We start from the raw sequence: 22,251 nt of genomic DNA, 5'->3' as shown, positions 1-22,251 counted from the left end.
GGTGTAGGGGGGGAGGAGAGGGGTGTGTGGGGGGGGGAGAGTGGGGTGTAGGGGGGGATGAGGAGAGGGGGGAGTAGGAGAGGGAGGTGTGGGGGGGGAGGTGAGGGGGGTGTGGGGGGGAGGTGAGGGGGGTGTAGGGGGGGAGGTGAGGGGGGTGTAGGGGGGAGGTGAGGTGGGTGTGGTGGGGGAAGGAGAGGGGGTGTGGTGGGGGAAGGAGAGGTGGGTGTGTGGTGGGGGAAGGAGAGGGGGGTGTAGGGTGGGTGGAGGAGAGTGGGGTGTAGGTTGTGGGGAGGAGAGTGGGGTGTAGGTTGGGGGGAGGAGAGGGGGTGTAGGGTGGGGGGAGGAGAGCGTGGTATAGGGTGGGGGGAGGACAGGGGTGTGTGGGGAGATGAGAGGAGGGTGGGGGGGAGAGGGGGATGTGGGGGGGGAGAGGGGGGTGGGGGGGATGAGAGGGGTGTGGGGGGGGGAGAGAGGGGTGGGGGGGGAGAGTGGGGTGTGAGGGGGAAGAGAGGGGGGTGGGGAGGGAGGGAGGTGTGGGGGGATGAGAGGAGGGGTGGGGAGGGAGGTGTGGGGGGGGAGGGAGGGAGGTGTGGGGGGGGTGAGAGGGGGGTGGGGAGGGAGGGAGGTGTGGGGGGGGATGAGAGGGGGGTGGGGAGGGAGGGAGTTGTGGGATGGATGAGAGGGGGGTGGGGAGGGAGGTGTGGGGGGGATGAGAGGGGGGTGGGGAGAGAGGGAGGTGTGGGGGGGATGAGAGGAGGGTGGGGAGGGAGGGAGGTGTGGGTGGGAGATGAGAGCGGGGTGGGGAGGGAGGGAGGGAGGTGTGGGGTGGGAATGAGAGGGGGGTGGGGAGGGAGGGGGGTGTGGGGGGAGGAGTTGGTAGGGGAGGGGGTGTGGGGGGAGGAGTTGGTAGGGGAGGGGGTGTGTGGGGAGGAGTTGGTAGGAGAGGGGGCGTGGGGGGAGGAGTTGGTAGGGGAGATGGTGTGGGGAGGAGGGGATGCGGGGGGAGGGATTGGTGAGGGGGGAGGGAGTGGTGTGGGGAGGGGGGTTAGAAGGGGAGGGAGTTATGGGGGGTGTGGGGGGGGAGGGAGGACTGGGGGAGGGTGGGCAGGGGGAGGGTGAGGGTGTGAGGAGGGGTGAGGGAAAGGTGGGAGGGTGAATGGGGTTTGAGGGGGGAGGGGTGGATTGAGGGGGTGAGGGGAGTGGTAGGGGTGGGGTTGGGGGGAGTGGTGAGGGGTAGGGTTGGGGGGGGTTGGGGAGGGGTTGGGGTGAGGGGGCAAAGGGGTTGGGGTGAGGGGGTGAGTGGTGGGGGAGCGGTGAGGGGTGGGGGAGCGAGGAGGGTGAGGGGTGGGTGTGAGGGGAGAGGGTGGGAGGGTGAGGGGAGGGGTGGGAGGGTAAGGTGAGGAGGGGGAGTGGGGGAGGGGGTGAGTGGGGTGAGGATGGGGTGGGGGGGAGGTGGTGAGGGGTGGGAGGGGTGGGAGGTGACGAGGGGGAGGACGGACCCACCAGCGGTGGCGGCACAGCGGTCTACAGTTGGGAGGGAGTGGCCCTGGGAGTCCTCAACATTGACTCTGGACCCCATGAAATCTCAGCTTCAGGTCAAGCATGGGTATGGAAACCTGCTGTTTACCACCTACCGCCCTCCGTCAGCAGTATCATACTATTATAGGCAGAGTCTCGGTTGAGGAGATCTTCGAAGTGTTCCTTCCACCGGGCCCTGACTGCCTCAGTGTCCTTGATGAGTGTTTCCATGTCCTTGGCCAGGAGTGGGGTGGAGTGGGGTGGGGCCTTGGGAGTTTGATCTGTATGTGTCCTTGATTGCGGTGAAGAATCCTCGCACATCATGGCTGTCGGCCAGCTGCTGTATCTCCTGTGCTTTCTCCATCCACCACCTGTTCTTTAGGTCCCGAGTTTTTTGTTGGACCTTAACCTTTAGCCGTCTGTAATGTTGCTTTGCTGCTCCAGAATTGGGTTGCTGTTTAAGGCTCAGAAATGCCCTGCGTTGCAGTCTATTAGTTCTTGAATCTCCTGATCATTCTCATCAAACCAGTCCTGGTATTTCCTGGTTGAGTGACCGAGGGTCTCCTTGCAGACACTGGTTATGGAGGCCTGGAGGGCAGACCAAGCACTGTGGGCATTCTGCGTCTCAGGGTTATCAAGGCACGTCAGGTTATCTGTGAGGCGCTGACTGTAAAGGGCTCTCTTAGCTGGGTCCTTAAGTGCCCCGGCATTGACTTTTTTGCGACACTGCTTCTGCTGCTCCCTTCGCTTTGGGGCTATGTTGATGTTGACATATTTACCAAGGCGTATGAAAGCATGTGCCTTACACTAAACATTAGTAAAGGTCCTACACCAGCCTGTCCTCGCCGCACAGCACTGCCCCCCAAACATCAAGATCCATGCGTGGCCCTGGACAACGTGGACCACTTCCCCTATCTCAGGAGCCTCCTATCAACAAGAGCAGACATTGACGTTGAGATCCAACACCGCCTCCAGTGCGCCAGTGCCGCCTTCGGCCGCCTGAGGAAAAGAGTGTTTGAAGGTCACTCCCTCAAAACTGTCACTAAGCTCATGGTCTACAGGGCTGTAGTAATACCGCCCTGTATGGCTCAGAGACGTGGACCATGTACATTAGACACCTCAAGTCTCTGGAGAAATACCACCAACGATATCTCCGCAAGATCCTGCAAATCCCCTGGGAGGACAGACGCACCAACATTAGCGTCCTCAACCAGGCCAACATCCCCAGCATTGAAGCACTGACCACACTTGATCAGCTCCGCTGGGCAGGCACATAGTTCGCATACCAAACACGAGACTCCCAAAGCATGCGTTCTACTCTTAACTCGTCCACGGCAAACGAGCCAAAGGCGGGCAGAGGAAACGTTACAAGGACACCCTCAAAGCCTCTCTGATAAAATGAAATATCTCCACTGACACCTGGGAGGCCCTGGCCATAGACTGCCCTAAGTGGAGGAAGTGCATTCGGGCGCTGAGCTTCTCGAGTATCGTCGCCGAGAGCATGCAGAAATCAAGCGTGGGCAGCGGAAGGAGTGTGCGGCAAACCAGGCTCCCTCCCCACCCTTTCCCTCAATGACTATCTGTCCCACCTGTGACAGAGACTGTGGTTCATGAATTGGACTGTACAGCCACCTAAGAACTCATCATAAGAGTGGAAACAAGTCTTCCTCGATCCTGGGGGACTGCCTATGATGATGATGACTATTATACTATGACCTAGTAAGCCTCTGACCAGATCAGCAAGTGTCAGCCGTGGCTCAGTGGGCAGCACCCTCGCCTCTGAGTCAGAAGCTTGTGGGTTCACAGTCTCACTCCAGAGACTTGAACACAAAAATCTAGGCTGACACTTCTAGTGCAGTGCTGAGGGAGTGACGCATTGTCAGAGGGGCAGTACTGAAGGAGCGCTGCACTGTCGGAGGGGCAGTACTGAGGGGGCGGTGAACTGTCGGAGAGGCAGTCTTTCAGATGAGCCGTTAAACCGAGGCCCTGTCTGCTCTCTCAAGTGGACGTAAACGATCCCAGGGAACTATTTCGGAGTTCTCCCCTGTGTCCTGGACAATATTGATCTCTCAATCAACATCACTAAAACAGTTTATCTGGTCATTATCACAGTGCGGTTTGTGGGAGCTTGCTGCGCACAGATTAGCTGCCGCGTTTCCCACATTCCAACAGTGGCTACACACTAAAAGGGACTTAATTAGCTGTACGGCACTTTGAGATGTCTGGTGGTCCTGAAAGGTGCTATATAAATCCAAGTTTTTCTCTCTGTCAGAAAGTGATCATGCCATGCTGGACAATATAGGAGTAGCTGAATGCAGCACAAAACCGTCCGAACGAACACAAGGATAATAGAACTTCCATTTCTATAGCTCCTCAGGATGTCTCAAAGGGCTTTTAAACCAATTAAGCACTTTCTTCAGTGTAGTCGCTATTGTAAGGTTGTAAATGCGGCAGCCAACTTGCACGGCAACATCCCACAAACAACCTGAAGTTACTTGATTGATGACTGTTTGTAGGATCTTGCTGAGCGCAACCTGGTTGCCGCATTTCCTACATTACAACAGTGACTATACTTCAAAAAGCACTCTGTGAAAGGCGCTATATAAATGCAAGTCCTTCCGTTCAACTCCCCGAGGCCTATTGCTCTTTGTTGCCATGGCTACCAGCTGCCCCCTCCCCCTCCCCACCACCCCCCAAGGATCCCGTGTAAAGGGACAGGCGGCCTGCGAACCCCTCGGAATAATGCCGTGGTGAGCAGCCGCTGAAATCCTCGGGTGGCAGGCGGGCTGGACCGGGCCGGCCTGGCAGACAGGAGCTCTGTGGCTGTGCGCTCAACCATTGTCGGAACACAAACAGGTCACTGGAGGTCGCAGTTAGAATTCCACATGGCCCGTAAAACAACTGGCCGAACGGCCTGCCCCTGCTCCTAATTCTTCTGTTTTTACGAGAGATTCTGTTTTATTTGGGAGGTAATTATGATGTCGGGTGTGTTTATTTTTTTTAAGTGACTGGCTCTCGTCCAAGAGAAGGTTTGAGCGGTGATAGGATTGCTGATGTTAGGATTCTAAAGGGACTGGTTAATGTCGAGCGTGACCAGCTGTCTCTCAGTATTAAGTACACTAAAGAAAGACTTGCATTTCTGTAGCGCCTTTCACAACCACCGCACGTCTCAAAGCGCTTTACAGTCAATGAAGTACTTTTTTACAGTGTAGTCGTTGTTGTAATGTGGGAAACGCAGCAACCAATATTGCACACAGCAAGAAATGTTAAACCAAGGCCCCATCTGCTCTCTCAGGTGGATGTAAAAGATCCCACAGCCACTATTTCGAAGAAGTGCAGGGGCGTTCTCCCCGGTGTCCCGGGGTCAATATTTATCCCTCAACCAGCATCACTAAAACATATGATCTGGTCATTATTACATTGCTGTTTGTGGGAGCTTGCTGTGCGCAAATTAGCTGCCGCATTTCCTACATTACAACAGTGACTACACTCCAAAAAGTACTTCATTGGCTGTAAAGCGCTTTGGGACGTCCTGAGGTTGTGAAAGGCGCTATATAAATGTAAGTTCATTCTTTCTTCTTCTTTCTTTCTAATCCCACATCAACGTGTTTGACTCTTAGCAGAGCCACTCCGGGAAACCAGGGGACAGGCAATAAATGTCAGCCATGCCAGCAACGGCCACATCCCGACAATTACTTTAATTAAAAAGACCCAAGTGGCTTGGTTGAAGGTAATACCTGCCCAGAGTAGGGGTCGCCAACACTCCAGGGCTGGCCTGGAGACTCCAGGAATTAAAAGATTCATCTCCCAGGGCACTAACACCAGGGCGAGAGATCATAGGGGCGTTAAGCAAAGTGTGTTTTTTCTTTGAACTCTTCAGTTCATTAGTTATAAAAAATATTGGAGATGGGGAAAGAAATGGTGTTCGACCGGGGGCAGGGTGGGGTTGTTTGAGGCAGCAGATCACAATATAAAAACATAAGAATTAGGAGCAGGAGTCGGCCATTCCGCCCCTCGAGCCTGCTCCCATTCAATAAGATCCTGGCTGATCTTCCATCTCAACTCCACTTTCCTGCACATCCCCATATTTCTTGATTCCCTTAATATCCAAAAATCTATCGATCTCCATCCTGAACATACTCAAAGACTGAGCCTCCACAGCCCTCTGGGGCAGAGAATTCCAGAGATTCACCACCCTCTGAGTGAAGACACTTTTCCTCATCTCAGTCCTAAATGGCAGGCCCTTTATTCTGAGACTGTGACCCCTGGCTCTAGACTCCCCAGCCAGGGGAAACATCCACTCAGCATCTACCCTGTCAAGCCCTGTAAGATTTTTGTATGTTTCAATGAGATCACCTCTCATTCTTCTAAACTCGTGGGAATATAGGCTTAGTCGACTCAATCTTTCCTCTTAGGACAATCCCCCCGTCCCAGGAATCAGTCTGGTGAACCTTTGTTGCACTCTCTCTATGGCGAGTCTATCCTTCATGTGACAAAATCTTGAGGAATACCAGCCCAGAGCGGTGACTCATTCCTGTGATGTCCAGGAGTTGTCTGGTCACCAGAACTAATGAGGAAGACTGAACAGGCTGAGGCTCTCTTCTCTAGAAAACAAAAGGCCGAGGGGTGATGGGGGTCTTTAAGATTATGAAAGGTTTCGATAGGGTAGATGTAGAGAAGATGTTTTCACTTGTGGGGGAGACCATCAATATAAAACAGTCACTAATAAATCCAATAGGGAATTCAGGAGAAACTTCTTTCCCCAGAGAGTGGTGAGAATGTGGAACTCACTACCACAGGAAGTGGTTGAAGCGAATAGCATATGAGGGAAAAGGGAATAGAGGGTTATGCTGATAGAGTTAGATGAGGAAAGACGGTAGGAGGCTCGAGTGGAGCATAAATGCCGGCATGGACTGGTTGGGCCGAATGGACTGTTTCTGTGCGTCAGACTCGATGTAACCATGTCTCTCTGGCACTGGATAGTGTTGGAACACCTTTGACAGTTGCTATTGGCAACGGGACAGGGCATAGCAGCCTTTTCCAGATATCTCAACTTTCCAACTGGATGACGTATATCCCCTTTTTACAAGGTGATGTACAATGAAGCTATTTTCTTCTGCTAAGACTGCGGTCTTGAGGGGTGGAGGGAACACAAATACTGGAATAGTCTCTCGTGTAACAGTTTCCAAATTATTGGCCCAATCTGCTTTACTCATTCATTTTTCATTCAGGGGATGTGGGCGTCGCTGGCAAGGCCGGCATTTATTGCCCATCCCTAATTGCCCTTGAGAAGGTGGTGGTGAGCCGTCTTTTTGAACGGCTGCAGTCCGTGTGGTGAAGGTGCTCTCACAGTGCTGTTAGATAGGGAGTTCCAGGATTTTGACCCAGTGACGATGAAGGAACGGCGATACATTTCCAAGTAAGGATGGTGTGCGGCTCGGAAGGGTGGGCCTTTTGACGTCTTATTTTATTAAAGGCGCTATATAAATGCAAATTGTTATGCTTGTGGCCGTTGTACAGTTCCACCACCAATCAGTCTGTTCATGAAGGTGTTGTAGACTTTGTGGGGAGCCCAGAAAAAGGGAGGGGGGCCATCTTAAAATTAGAGCCAGGCCGTTCAGGAAACATTGCTTCACACAAAGGGTGGTGGAAATCTGGAACTCTCTCCCCCAGAGACTGTGAATGCCGGGAGTCAATTGGAGCTCCCACGACTGAGGTGGATAGAATTTTATGAAGAAAAGATGAGAAAATGGAGCCATGCTCTAATTGAAGGACAGAATAACCTCGAGGGGCTGAATGGTCTCCTCCTGTTCCTGTTTGGAAGTTATCTCCTCCCTGCCTCCCCTTTCAGAGATATCAAGGCTTAAAGATTCCTTGCCTTTAAATTGCTGTTTCAGGTCCCGTGTGAGTAAGATTTGGAAACCAGGACCATCCCAGGTTTAATGGAGTGTCTGGGCTGAGTGAGTGACCCCAGCCGTGGTTTTTGCCTGGGGGGTGGGGGGTGGGGGGGGGGGTTTTGGGGGCTGCGGGGATGCGCTATATACCAAGTGCCCCTGGGTTAGGAACAGAGTGTGAAACCAGCCAGGGTCTGACTCCAGCTCACTGTGCAGTGCCCCTTTCTGCACAGTGATTGTGTGAGCGAGCGGGCACATGCATGTGTCTGTGTGTGATTGTGTGTGGAGGATGGATTGGGCTGAGCTATGATGCCCCCCATAGCTGAACAGCCTGCTGATACTATGGTGTAGAAGGGCCTCCAGGTTGAGCTACAGGAGGGTGGCAGGCAACCACGGAATGAAACTCCAGGAAAATCCATTGCTTCAGGAGCGGATGTTGCAGGAAGGAGGGGAGGAAATTGGAATTTAAAAAAAAAGTTTAAAGTTGTTCTCTTGATAACAGTGGTTTGATTCATTAATCCCCCTTGTCCCCCCCTCCCCCTGCCTCCCCCACCCCCGCCTCACCCTGTTCCCCCCTTTCCTCCCCAACCCCCACCCCACCAGTCTGACAAACTCCTGCTGCTGGAGGGTTAATGTGTCAGTTTGTCCAGATAGCAGAATTGATGCTGTAAAATTCAACCTAGGCGTGAGATCAGAGTGGAAATTTATGGAAAAAGAAATGACTACTACTGATCTCCCAAACTCATTTTGGCCTCGGAAACAAAGCCACCTGCCAATTTGTACAAAATCAAGGGGTCTCTTCTGCTCTGGGCCTTGAATCCATTACATAGAATTCCATTACACAAAACTACTGCACAGGAGCAGACCATTCGGCCCGACTGCTCTGTGCCTCTTCCCACTCTCGTTACCGCTTCCAACGCTGCCCCCTCTATTCCCTTCATAAGAACATAAGAAATAGGAGTAGGCCATTTGGCCCCTCGAGCCTGCTCCGCCATTTAATAAGATCATGGCTGATCTGATCATGGACTCAGCTCCACTTCCCTGCCTGTCCCCCGTAACCCATTATCCCCTTGTCGCTCAAAAATATGTCTATCTCTGCCTTAAATATATTCAATGACCCAGCCTCCACAGCTCTCTAGGGCAGAGAATTCCACAGATTTACAACCATTAGAGAAAAAAATTCCTCCTCATCTCAGTTTTAAATGGGCGGCCCCTTATTCTGAGACTATACCCACTAGTTTTAGTTTCCTCTATGAGTGGAAATATCCTCTCTGCATCCACCTTGTCGAGTCCCCTCATTATCTTATATGTTTCAATAAGATCACCTCTCATTCTTCCGAACTCCAATGATTGAATCATGCTTTCCAAATGTCCTGCTACTGCTTCCTTAATAATGGACTCCAGCATTTTCCCAACGATGGATGTTAGGCTAACTGGTCTATAGTTTCCTGCTTTTTGTCTGCCTCCTTTTTTAAATAGGGGTATTACATTTGCAGTTTTCCAATCCGCTGGGACTGCCCCAGAATCCAGGGAATTTTGGTGTAGATTACAACCAATGCATCTATCTCTGCAGCCACTTCTTTTAAGATCCTAGAATGCAAGCCATCAGGTCCAGGGGACTTGTCTGCCTTTAGTCCCATTATTTTACCGTGTACTACTTCTTTAGTGATAGTTATTATATTATGTTCCTCTCTCCCTATAGCCCCATTGATTATCCACTACTGGGATGTTTTTAGTGTCTTCTACCATAAAGACCGATACAGAATATTTGTTCAAAGTCTCTGCCATTTCCCTGTTCCCCATTATTAATTCCCCAGGATCATCCTCTAGGGGACCAACATTTACTTTAGCCACTCTTCCTTTTTATGTACCTGTAGAAACTCTTACTATTCGTTTTTATATTTTGTGCTAGTTTGTTTTCATAATCTCTTTATTATTTTTTTAGTTGTTCTTTGCTGGCTTTTAAAAGTTTCCCAATCCTCTGGCCTCCCAATAGTCTTGGCCACATTGTATGCCCTTGTTTTCAATTTGATACCATCCCTTATTTCCTTAGTTAGCTACGGATGGTTATCCCTTCTCTTACAGTCTTTCCTCCTCATTGGGATATATTTATGTTGAGAGTTATGGAATATCTACTTAAATGTCTGTCACTGCTCATCAACTGTGCCACGCTTTAATCTATTTTCCCAGTCTACTTTAGCCAATTCTGCCTTCATACCTTTGTAGTCTCCTTTATTTAAGCTTAGGACACTGGTTTGAAATCCAACTTTCTCACCCATCAACTGAATTCGAAATTCAACCATGGTCACTCATTCCTAGAGGAGTCTTTACTAGGAGATTGTTTATTAATCCTGTCTCATTACACAGTACCAGATCTAAGGTAGTCTGCTCCCGTTGGTTCCGCAACATACTGTTCAAGGAAACTATCCCAGATACACTCTATGAACTCTTCCTGAAGGCTACCCTGGCCAATTTGCTTTGTCCAATCAATATGAAGGTTAAAATCCCCCATGATTATTGCTGTTCTTTTTTTACAAGTCTCCATTATTTCTTGATTTATACTCCATCCAACAGTGTAGCTACTGATAGGGGGCCTATAGACTATGCCCACCGTTGACTTTTTCCCCTTATTATTCCTTATTTCCACCCAAATTGATTCAACATCTTGATCTTCTGAGCCAATATTGTTTCTCACTAACGCACTGATCTCATTCTTTATTAACAGTGCTACCCCACCTCCTTTTCCTTTCTGTCTGTCCTTCCAATCCAGCTCCCCCATGAACGCATCAACTCTCCCTTAAAAGTGTCTCTTTGAGCCTGAGCTGAACTTCCAATCCCACATTATCTACCTCATCAAGACCGCTACTTCCACCTCTGTAATATCGCCCGTCTCCGCACTTGCCTCAGCTCATCCGCTGCTGAAGCCCTCATCCATGTCTTTGTTACCTCTAGACTTGACTATTCCAACGCACTCCTGGCTGGCCTCCCACATTCTACCCTACGTAAACGAGAGGTTATCCAAAACTCGGCGGCCCGTGTCCTAACTCGCACCAAGTCCCACTCACCTATCACCCCTGTGCTCGCTGACCTACATTGGCTCACGGTTAAGCAATGCCTCGATTTCAAAATTCTCATCCTTGTTTTCAAATCCTCCATGGCCTCACCCCTCCCTATCTCTGTAACCTCCTCCAGCCCTACAACCTCCCCCCCCACCCCCTCCGAGATATCTGGGCTCCTCTAATTCTGGCCTCTTGTGCACCTCTGATTTCCATTGCTCCACCATTGGTGGCCGTGCCTTCCGCTGCCTGGGCCCTAAGCTCTGGAATTCCCTCCCTAAGCCTCTCTACCTCTCTTTCCTCCTTTTAAGATGTTCCTTTAAACCTACCTCTTTGACCAAACTTTTGATCATCTGCCATAATTTAACCTAATGTGGTTCAGTGTCAAGTTTTGTTTGATAATCAGTGCTGTGAGGTATAGAAGAACTCCACGAGGCTGAGTACTGTGAGCTAAACTTAGTGTGACCTTAGTCTTCTTTATTACAACTCCAGAGTGCCTAAATAACATGGCAGCCAACCTTTTATACTGGCCCTGCATGTGTGTGCAGGTGACTATTAGGACTCCAACAGTCACGCCCTCTGGTAGCAAGTATTACATAGTTACATACATAATATCACTTTCCTGCCACCCCCTCCCCCTCCACAAAGTCTTCGGTACAAGTTATTTACAAGTTGAGGCGATCCGGAGCCCTTCGCTCCCTGGTTGATCGTCTAAGTTCAAACCCTGGCGTGTGTGAGTTGGCTGAACCATTGCTGCACTGCACCACGGCTGGTCTGACCGGACTGTGATTGACAGCGAGGTCGATTGCTGGTTGGGTGTGTGTTGGTGGATCGGCGATGATGATGTCCTCTTCAAGTCATTCCTGGCTGTCAGTAAATCGCAATTTGGTCTGATCTAAATGCTTTCTGCACGTTTGGCCATTTAACAGTTTGATTATAAATACCCTATTCCCTTCCTTGGCCAAAACAGTGCCAGCAACCCACTTGGGACCACGACATAAGTCAGGACAAACACGGTCGTTAACATCAATGTCACGTGAAACAGCCGCGCGATCGTGGTACATGTTCTGCCGGTGTCGCCAGGTTTCCACGTGATCATTAAGATCTGCGTGGACTAGGGAAAGCCTGGTTTTGAGGGCTCTCTTCATTAACAATTTTGCTGGGGGAACCCCGGTGAGTGAGTGGGGTCGCGTCCAGTAACTGAGCAGAATGAGAGACAAACGGGTCTGCAGGGAGCTGTCCGTCACGCGTTTCATGCTCTGCTTGACCGTTAGACGCGGGTTTAAACGGAGCAGACCTGCCATGTCCTGGGCCCCGGAGCGATGGTTCGTGTAAAAACGATATCTGGCCATGAGGATACTCTCCTTCAGCTCGAGGTAGTCCTGTACCAGCGTGCACAACTCTGTATATTCTTTCTCCGTTGATTTTGTCTGTGCGAGCAGATTCTTGATGAGGCCGTATATTTTACACCCACAGACGGTGAGGAGAACTGCCCTGCGCTTGGCCACGAAGTACTGGTCAAGACGCTCGACGAAGGCTTCCCAATCATCACCCTCTATGAATCTCTCTAATATTCCAATGGCAGCTATGGTTGCGTGAAGGTTCATATTCTGTTACCCGTCGCCAGTTGTTGTGTATAGAAGAACTCCACGAGGCTGAGTACTGTGAGCTAAACTTAGTGTGACCTTAGTCTTCTTTATTACAACTCCAGAGTGCCTAAACAACATGGCAGCCAACCTTTTACATTGGCCCTGCGCGTGTGTGCAGGTGACATAAGAACATAAGAATTAGGAACAGGAGTAGGCCATCTAGCCCCTCGAGCCTGCTCCGCCATTCAACAAGATCATGGCTGATCTGGCCGTGGACTCAGCTCCACTTACCCGCCCGCTCCCCATAACCCTTAATTCCCTTATTGGTTAAAAATCTATCTATCTGTGACCATTAGGACTCCAACAGTCGCGCCATCTGGTGGCAAGTATTACATAGTTACATACATAACAGTTTTTATGATGTTAAAGGTGCGAAATTCCCTCCATCAACATCACTTAAAAAACACAGATTATTTGGTCATTATCACTGTTGTTGTTTGTGGGAGCTTGCTGTGCGCAAATTGGCTGCTGCGTTTCCCACATTACAACAGTGACTACACTTCAGAAAGTATTTCACTGGCTGTAAAGCGCTTTGAGTCCTGAGGTCATGAAAAGCGCTATATAAATGCAATTCTTTCTTTCTCTCTCTCTTTCTCTTTCTCTCTTTCTCTCTTTCTGTGTTCTTTTCTAAATGCAAGTTGTAGATTGCTCAGTGATTCCGAGCCTTGCAATGTCAATGTATGACAGTCAAGGACGTTCATTTAACAGCTCCCAGCTTTGCAGGAATAGCGAGAGGCTTGTGCACAGGCAGTTGGCTTGGCTTCAGAAGCAATAAAACGATACAGATGTTGCAAGAATGGCCAAGTATGTCTGTTAGCCTGATTGGAGAGCTGAGAAGAAAGTAATGCCTTTTGTCAATGTCTTTATGCTTTCCATTATCTTATAACCTTCCCCTTGAAGGTTCTCTTAAAAATTTGCGAAAAAGCAAAGATGGTTAACACGTTCATGAAATTCTTCCACCCAACTGTATGTGGCCGAACATTTCTGGCAATGTTCTATGTTCTACTTAACAGAAAGCTTTTTTAAAATCAACATTAACTCAGGCCAGCTTTCCCTGCCACCAAATGACTTCCCTTTACTCAGCTTCCTCCTCCGTCCTTGCACTGATTGTCCGACATCCAGACCTGGATGAGCTGCAATTTCGTGTTTGTCTTCACCACCCCTGGCACATAATCTGTGCCTAGCCGCCGGTTCCGTCTCTTTCCCCCTGACCCTGTCTCTGGCTGTAGCTGACCATTCGCGATCTCGCCATCCTGTTCGACCCCGAGCTGAGCTTCCGATCCCCCAATCCTCTCCATTACAAAAAACGCCCACTTCCACCTCCGTAACATCGCCCGTCTCCGCCCCTGCCTCAGCTCATCCGCCGCTGAAACCCTCACCCCTGCCTTTGTTACCTCCAGACTCCTCCAGCCTTGCAACCCTCTGAGAGCTCTACGCTCTTCCAATTTTGGCCTCTTGTGCACCCTTCCCTCCTTTGGCCGTGCCTTCAGCTGCCGAGGCCTTAAGCTCTGGAATTCCCTCCCTCAACCTCTCCGTCTCTCTCAACCTCTCCGTCTCTCTCTTTCCTCCTTTAAGATGCTCCTTAAAACCTTTTGGTCACCTGTCTTAATTTCTCCTGCTTTGTCTCAGCATCAATATTTGTTCTGATTATACTTTGGAACATTTTTCTATGTTCAAGGTGCTATCTAAAGAAAGACTTGCATTTCTCTAGCGTCTTTCTCGACCTCAGGCTGCCCCAAAACGCTTCACAGCCAATGAAGTACTTTCCCGGTGTAGTCACTGTTGTAATGTAGGAAACACGGCAGGGGAATGGTAGCACAATGGTTATGCTACTGGAGGAGTACTCCAGAAGCTTGAACCAATGATCAAATCCCACCACAGCAGCTGGGGAATTTAAATTAAGTTAATTAAATAAATCTGGATAAAAAGCTAGTATCAGTAAGGGTATCCACGAAACTACGGGATTGTTGTAAAAACTCCATCTAGTTCACTAATGTCCTTTAGGGAAGGAAATCTGCCACCCTTACCCGGTCTGGGCCTATATGTGACTCCAGACCCACAGCAATGTGGTTGACTCTTCACTGCCCCCTGAGATGGCCCAGCGAGCCACTCTGTTATATCAAATAGCTACGATAAACAATAATAAGAATAAAACTGAATGGACCACCATCAGGAAGGGGTTTAAACATCGATCAGGGCACCAGATTCGAAACGACGACGGCACACCCAGCCCAGTCGACCCTGCAAAGTCCTCCTCATCAACATCTGCCGACTTGTGCCAAAATTGGGAAAACTGTCCCACAGACTAATCAAGCAACAGTCTGATATGGTCATACTCACAGAATGGTCATACTTTCAGCCAATGTCGCAGACTCCTCCATCACCATCCCTGGGTATGTCATGTCCCACCGGCAGGACAGACCCACCAGGGGTGGTGGCACAGTGGTATACAGTCGGGAGGGAGTATCCCTGGGAGTCCTCAACATTGACTCCGGACCCCGTGAAGTCTCATGGCTTCAGGTCAAGCATGAGCAAGGAAACCTCCTGCTGATTACCACCTACAGCCCTCCCTCAGCTGATGAATCAGTACTCCTCCATGTTGAACACCACTTGGAAGAATCACTGCGAGTAGCAAAGGCACAGAATGTACTCTGGGTGGGGGACTTCAATGTCCATCACCAAGAGTGGCTCGGTAGCACCACTACTGACTAAGCTGGCCGAGTCCTGAAGGACATAGCTGCCAGACTGGGCCTGCGGCAGGTAGTGAGAGAACCAAAACGAGGGGGAAAACCTGCTTGACCTTGTCCTCACCAATCTACCTGTCGCAGATGCATCTGTCCATGACAGCATTGGTAGCAGTGACCACCGCACAGTCATTGTGGAGATAATGTCCCCTCTTCACACTAAGGAAACCCTCCATCGTGTTGTGTGGCACCAGCACCATGCTAAATGGGACAGATTCAGAACTAGTCATTGCTGGATCTGGTTCTGGTGAATGAAGTAAACATAGAAAATAGGAGCAGTAGTAGGCCATTCGGCCCTTCGAGTCTGCACCGGCATTCAATAAGATCATGGCTGATCCTCTATCTCAACACCATATTGCCGCTTTTCCCCCATATCCTTTAATGTCTTTTGTTTCTAGAAATCTATCCATCTCCCTCTTAAATATATTCAGTGACTTGGCCTCCACAGCCTTCTCTGGTAGAGAATTCCACAGGTTCATCACCCTCTAAGTGAAAAAATTTCTCCTCATCTCGTTCCTAAATTTCCTACCCCATATCCTGAGTCTGTGACCCCTTGTTCTAGACTTCCCATTCAGGGGAAACACCCTCCCCGCATCCAGTCTATCCAACACAGTCAGAATTTTATACGTTTCAATGAGATCCCCTCTCATTCTTCTAAACTCCAATGAATAGAGGTCTAGTCGACCCAATCTCTCTTCATACGACAGTCCAGCCATCCCAGGAATCAGTCTGGTGAACCTTCGCTGCACTCCCTCTATGGCAAGTATATCCTTTTTTAGGTAAGGAGACCAAAACTGCACACAATACTCAAGGTGCAGTCTCACCAAGGCCCTGTATAACTGCAGTAAGACATCCTTGCTCCTATACTCAAATCCTCTTGCAATGAAGGCCAACATACCATTTGCCTTCCTAACTGCTTGCTGCATCTGCACGTTTGCTTTCAATGACTGGTGTACAAGGACACCCAAGTCTCTCTGTACATCGACACTTCCCAAGCCATCACCATTTAAATAATACTTTGTCCTTATGTTTTTCCTACCAAAGTGGATAACTTCACATTTATCCACGTTATACTGCATCTGCCATGTGTTTGCCCACTCACTCGACCTATCTAAATCGCCTTTGCATCCTCCTCACAACTCACAATGTTGTCAGCAAACTTGGAAATATTACATTTGGTTCCCTCATCCAAATCATTTATATATATATTGTGAATAGCCGGCACCCAGGTACTGATCCCTGTGGTACCTCACTAATCACTGCCCGCCACCCTGAAAAAGACCCGTTTATTCTTACTCTCTGTTTCCTATCCATGCCAGTACATTACCCCCAATCCTATGTGCTTTAATTTTGCAACTAACCTCTTATGTGGGACTTTATCAAAAGCCTTCTGAAAATCCAAATACACTACATCCACTGGTTCTCCCTTATCTATTCTATTAGTTACATCCTTAAAAAACTCCAGTAGGTTTGTCAAACATGATTTTCCTTTCATAAATCCATGTTGACTTTGTTTAATCCCATTGATATTATCTAAGTGTCCCGTTATCACATCCTTTATAATAGATTCTAGCATTTTCCCTACTACTGATGTTAAGCTAACCGGTCTGTAGTTCCCTGTTTTCTCTCTCCCTCCTTTTTTAAATAGTGGGGTTACATTTGCTACCCTCCAATCTGCAGGAACTGTTCCATAATCTATAGAATTTTGGAAGATGACAACCAATGTATCTGCTATTTCCATGGCTACCTCTTTTAGTACTTTGGGATGCAGATCATCAGGCCCTGGGGATTTATTGGCCTTCAGTCCCATTAGTTTCTCCAGCACTATTTTCTTACTAATAATCATTTCCTTTAAGTCCTCTTGCTCACCAGACTCTTAGAATTTCTGGGACGTTATTTGTGTTCTCTTCTGTGAAGACAGAACCAAAGTATTTATTTAATTGTTCTGCCATTTCCTTGTTCCCCATTTCAAATTCTCCCGTTTCTGTCTGTAAAGAACCTACAATTGTCTTCACTAATCTTTTTTTTTATGTACTTGTAGAAACTTTTGCAGTCGGTTTTTATGTTCCTTGCAAGTTTACTCTCAAACTCTATTTTTCCCCTCTTAATCAATCTCTTGGTCCTTTTTTGCTGAAATCTAAACTGCTCCCAATCCTCAGGCTTGCTACTTTTTCTGGCAACTTTGGTGGGTCAAATAGAGCAAGTGTCAGTAGGGAATATTTAGGCAACAATGATCACAGTATCATACGGTTTAGATGAGCCATGGAAAAGAACAGGGAGCAATCTAGAGTAAAATTACTTAATTGGAGTAAGGCAAATTTCAGTGGGATTAGAATGAGATCTGGCCCGGGTAAAGTGGAATCCAAGATTGACAGGCAGAATTGTAATCGAACAATGGGCTGCCTTTAAAGACGAGATGGTTCGGCTACAGTCGAGGTACATTCCCACCAGGGGGAAACGTAGGACAACTAAAGTCAGAGCTCCCTGAATGACAAAAGAGATAGAGAGTAAGGTAAAGCAGAAAAGGGGGTGTATGACAGATCGAGAATACATCGGAGAATCAGGCTAAATATAGAAAGTTCAGAGGGGAAAAAGAAAATAAGAGGGGCAAAGAGAGAGAGAGTATGAGAATAGAATGGCAGCTAATGTAAAAGGGAATCCAAAATTCTTCCATAGGCATATAAATAGTAAACGGGTAGCAAGAGGAGGGCGGGGACCAACATGGAGGGCTTGCAGAGAGACTGAGGGCATGGCTGAGGTACTAAATGAATAATTTGCATCTGTCTTCACCAAGGAAGGTGCTGCCATAAACATAGTGAAAGAGGAGGTGGTGGAGATATTGGATGGGATAAAAAGTGATAAAGAGGTACTAGAAAGGCTGGCTGTACTTAAAATAGATAAGTCACCAGGACCGGATGGGATGCCTCCTAGGATGTTGAGGGAAGTAAAGGTGGAAATTGCAGAGGTACTGGCCATAATCTTCCAATCCTCCTCAGATACGGGGGTGCTGGCAGAGAACTGGAGAATTGCAAATTGTTCAAAAAAGGGTGCAAGGATAAACCTTTTTGTTGTTGATATGCTAGCTAGTCTTTGATCTTTCCCGAGTGCCATCGGGAGTTTGCCATGCGAGAAAACAAAACAGTTCATAGCGAGCCTCTCTGAAATGTTTCAAAGTGCTTCGCAATGGTTGAGATACTCTTGAGGTGCAGGTTCTGTTGGGGAATATGCAGCCATTTACGGCAGAGAAAGATTCCACAAGCAGCAATAAGGTGGGTGGAGATTAGAGATAGTAAGGGGAAAAAGTCACTGGTGGGCGTAGTTTATAGGCCCCCAAATAATAACTTCATGGTGGGGCAGACAATAATCAAGGGAATAATGGCGGCATGTGAAAAAGGAACGGCAGTAATCATGGGGGATTTTAACCTACATATCGATTGGTCAAATCAAATCGCACGGGGTAGCCTGGAAGAGGAATTCATAGAATGCATACGCGATTGTTTCTTAGAACAGTATGTTACAGAACCTACAAGGGAGCAAGCTATCTTAGATCTGGTCCTGTGTAATGAGACAGGAATAATAAACCATCTCCTAGTAAAAGATCCTCTCGGAATGAGTGATCACAGTATGGTTGAATTTGTAATACAGATTGAGGGTGAGGAAGTAGTGTCTCAAACGAGCGTATTATGCTTAAACAAAGGGGACTACAGTGGGATGAGGGCAGAGTTAGCTAAAGTAGACTGGGAACACAGACTAAACGGTGGAACAATTGAGGAACAGTGGAGGACTTTTAAGGAGCTCTTTCATAATGCTCAACAAAAATATATTCCAGTGAAAAAGAAGGGCGGTAAGAGAAGGGATAACCAGCCGTGGATAACCAAGGAAATAAAGTAGAGTATCAAATTAAAAACCAATGCGTATAAGGTGGCCAAGGTTAGTGGGAAAATAGAAGATTGGGAAAATTTTAAACGACAGCAAAGAATGACTAAGAAAGCAATAAAGAAAGGAAAGATAGATTATGAAAGTAAACTTGCGCAAAACATAAAAACAGATAGTAAAAGCTTTTACCGTTATATAAAACGGAAGAGAGTGACTAAAGTAAATGTTGGTCCCTTAGAAGATGAGAAGGGGGATTTAATAATGGGAAATGTGGAAATGGCTGAGACCTTAAACAATTATTTTGCTTCGGTCTTCACAGTGGAAGACATAAAAGCCATGCCAAAATTTTCTGGTCACGGGAATGTGGGAAGGGAGGACCTTGAGACAATCACTATCACTAGGGAGGTAGTGCTGGACAGGCTAATGGGACTCCAGGTAGACAAGTCCCCTGGTCCTGATGAAATGCATCCCAGGGTATTAAAAGAAATGGCAGAAGTTATAGCAGATGCATTTGTTATAATCTACCAAAATTCTCTGGACTCTGGGGAGGTACCAGTGGATTGGAAAGCAGCTAATGTAATGCCTCTGTTTAAAAAAGGAGGCATACAAAAGGCAGGTAACTATAGGCCGGTTAGTTTAACATCTGTAGTGGGTAAAATGCTTGAAGCTATCATTAAGGAAGAAATAGCGGGACATCTAGATAGGAATAGTGCAATCAAGCAGACGCAACATGGATTCATGAAGGGGAAATCATGTTTAACTAATTTACTAGAATTCTTTGAGGTATAACGAGCATGGTGGATAGAGGTGTTCCAATGGATGTGGTGTATTTAGATTTCCAAAAGGCATTCGATAAGGTGCCACACAAAAGGTTACTGCAGAAGATAAAGGTACGCGGAGTCAGAGGAAATGTATTAGCATGAATCGAGAATTAGCTGGCGAACAGAAAGCAGAGAGTCGGGATAAATGGGTCCTTTTCAGGTTGGAAACCGGTGGTTAGTGGTGTGCCACAGGGATCGGTGCTGGGACCACAACTGTTTACAATATATATAGATGACCTGGAAGAGGGGGCAGAGTGTAGTGTAACAAAATTTGCAGATGACACAAAGATTAGTGGGAAAGCGGGTTGTGTAGAGGACACAGAGAGGCTACAAAGAGATTTAGATAGATTAAGCGAATGGGCTAAGGTTTGGCAGATGGAATACAATGTCGGAAAATGTGAGGTCATCCACCTTGGAAAAAAAAACAGTAAAAGGAAATATTATTTGAATGGGGAGAAATTACAACATGCTGCAGTGCAGAGGGACCTGGAGGTCCTTGTGCATGAATCCCAAAAAGTTAGTTTGCAGGTGCAGCAGGTAATCAGGAAGGCGAATGGAATGTTGGCCTTCATTCCGAGAGGGATGGAATACAAAAGCAGGGAGGTCCTGCTGCAACTGTACAGGGTATTGGTGAGGCCGCACCTGGAGTACTGCGTGCAGTTTTGGTCACCTTACTTAAGGAAGAATATACTAGCCTTGGAGGGGGTACAGAGACGATTCACTAGGCTGATTCCGGAGATGAGGGGGCTACCTTATGATAATAGATTGAGTAGACTGGGTCTTTACTCGTTGGAGTTCAGAAGGATGAGGGGTGATCTTATAGAAACATTTAAAATAATGAAAGGGATAGGTAAGATAGAGGCAGAGAGGTTGTTTCCACTGGTCGGGGAGACTAGAACTAGGGGCACAGCCTCAAAATACGGGGGAGCCAATTTAAAACCGAGTTGAGAAGGAATTTCTTCTCCCAGAGGGTTGTGAATCTGTGGAATTCTCTGCCCAAGGAAGCAGTTGAGGCTAGCTCATTGAATGTATTCAAATCACAGATAGATAGATTTTTAACCAATAAGTGAATTAAGGGTTATAGGGAGCGGGCGGGTAAGTGGAACTGAGTCCACGGCCAGATCAGCCATGATCTTTTTGAATGGTGGAGCAGGCTCGAGGGGCTAGATGGCCTACTCCTGTTCCTAATTCTTATGTTCTTATGTTCTTATAAATGACTATAACTAATGTGCTATTGGCAGCATTGGTTGTGGGTGGAATGTTGGCCAGCCCAGGACGCCAGGGGCAACACCCTTGTTCTTCTCAGAGTAGTGTTATGTGATCTTTACTGTCAGTCACAATGTGTGGAAGAAGTGGTTAGTCTAGAACCCCATTCAAAAGAAAGGCATTGTGAGAAATGAAGACATTGCTGTGTACTCTTGCTACGAGTCAAAGTGGAAGGGGACCTCACAAGCTGTGTGCTGGGCAGGAAATGCGATAGTTCTGCAACCAATTGTGGCAAACCTTGCATTGTTGGCTTGGATAATTTATTGAAATGTTAATATATGCAGAGTGACAGGCAGAGTTGGAGGTGATTCAATTTGTTCTCAATACTGCGCCGAAAGGCCCATCATTTGGGACTATGGATGTAAATGTTAATGATTCACCTCTTAAAAGTGTACGGCACATTTGTTTGGTTTTTACTGACAAATAAATAGTTGCCATGTGCAAGAGGATCTGTGGGACAGATCAGAGCTTGCGCTACTAGTTCTGGCAATGGAATTCTGAACGTTTCGGGTCAGCTGGAATTCGTATCCCCCCTCGCCCCGATGATCTGCATCACTCATTGTTCTGCAAAGGGTCTATTAACCCCTTGAGGACTGTTTCCAGTTCTGTTGTTTTTTTTTTGTGCTGTTTAATACTTTGCTGTGTCTTTGGCTTCTGTGTACTAGTTAACCTATAAATAAATCCCTGCCGGTAGCTTAGCTTGCATGCATTGACCAGGTATTATCTTGGGGATTGGGAGGTGTTAGGAGAACATGGTGGGAATTGCATGTAATACGTAATATCCATTAAGTGAGATACTGCGATTAAGGGCTAATTGCTGAGCCTCGGCACTTTATACTCTGGTATAATCTCAGTGGATAAAAGTCCCTACCCCCCACATTGTGGAACTGAGCCAAACACAACCAAGAGCTGTGGTATTCAACCCCTAGACAGTGTTGAGATAGTTAATCTCACTCAGGACAGTGGTAGGAGGCACTATAGTTTCTCTTCTGTGGAGTTAATCTATCCGCCCTCCTTTGCACTCCCTCCAATACGTTACTGTTCTTCCTGAATAAGACTTGGGGGGGGGGGGGGGGGGGATTTAACAGAAAGGCGTAGCCTGATTGGGAGGCCAGAGACCAGCACAAAATTGGGCCTTATTAATATAATCTGGGCACCCCACCTGTCTTTCAGATGAGACATTAATTTGAGACCCTGTCTGCCCATTCGGGGAGGTGTAAAAGATCCCACTACCTTGTTTGGGGTAGGGGGGTTTTGGAAGGGGGAGGGGAGTTTGTGGGAGGAAGGCCTTGGGGGATGGAGGGTGTTAACAGGGGAAAAGGGAGGAGTTGTTGGGGAGGGAAGGGGGGGTGGAAGATAGGGAGGATGAGGGGGTTGGGGGGATCGGGACGGGAAGGGGGGTGAAGTTTTAGCGGGAGATACTCGGG

The 22,251-nt window shown here is 47.9% G+C and overlaps 1 protein-coding gene across 1 annotated transcript in view; it reads left to right on the top strand.

Moving 5' to 3' along the window:
• The window catches only part of LOC139277329 (carbohydrate sulfotransferase 11-like), a 47,032-nt gene that overhangs the window by 18,915 nt on the left and 5,866 nt on the right, over positions 1-22,251 (top strand). The window contains exon 3 of the mRNA XM_070895654.1: positions 643-698. Within this exon, the coding sequence (XP_070751755.1) occupies positions 643-698 (56 nt within the window). The remainder of the gene's footprint in view (positions 1-642; positions 699-22,251) is intronic.

The sequence above is a fragment of the Pristiophorus japonicus genome, chromosome 12 (genome assembly GCF_044704955.1).
Source record: "Pristiophorus japonicus isolate sPriJap1 chromosome 12, sPriJap1.hap1, whole genome shotgun sequence".
Lineage (NCBI taxonomy): Eukaryota > Metazoa > Chordata > Chondrichthyes > Pristiophoridae > Pristiophorus > Pristiophorus japonicus.
The sequence above is the reverse complement of the archived record's forward strand: the minus strand, read 5'-3'. Positions and strand labels throughout refer to the sequence as shown.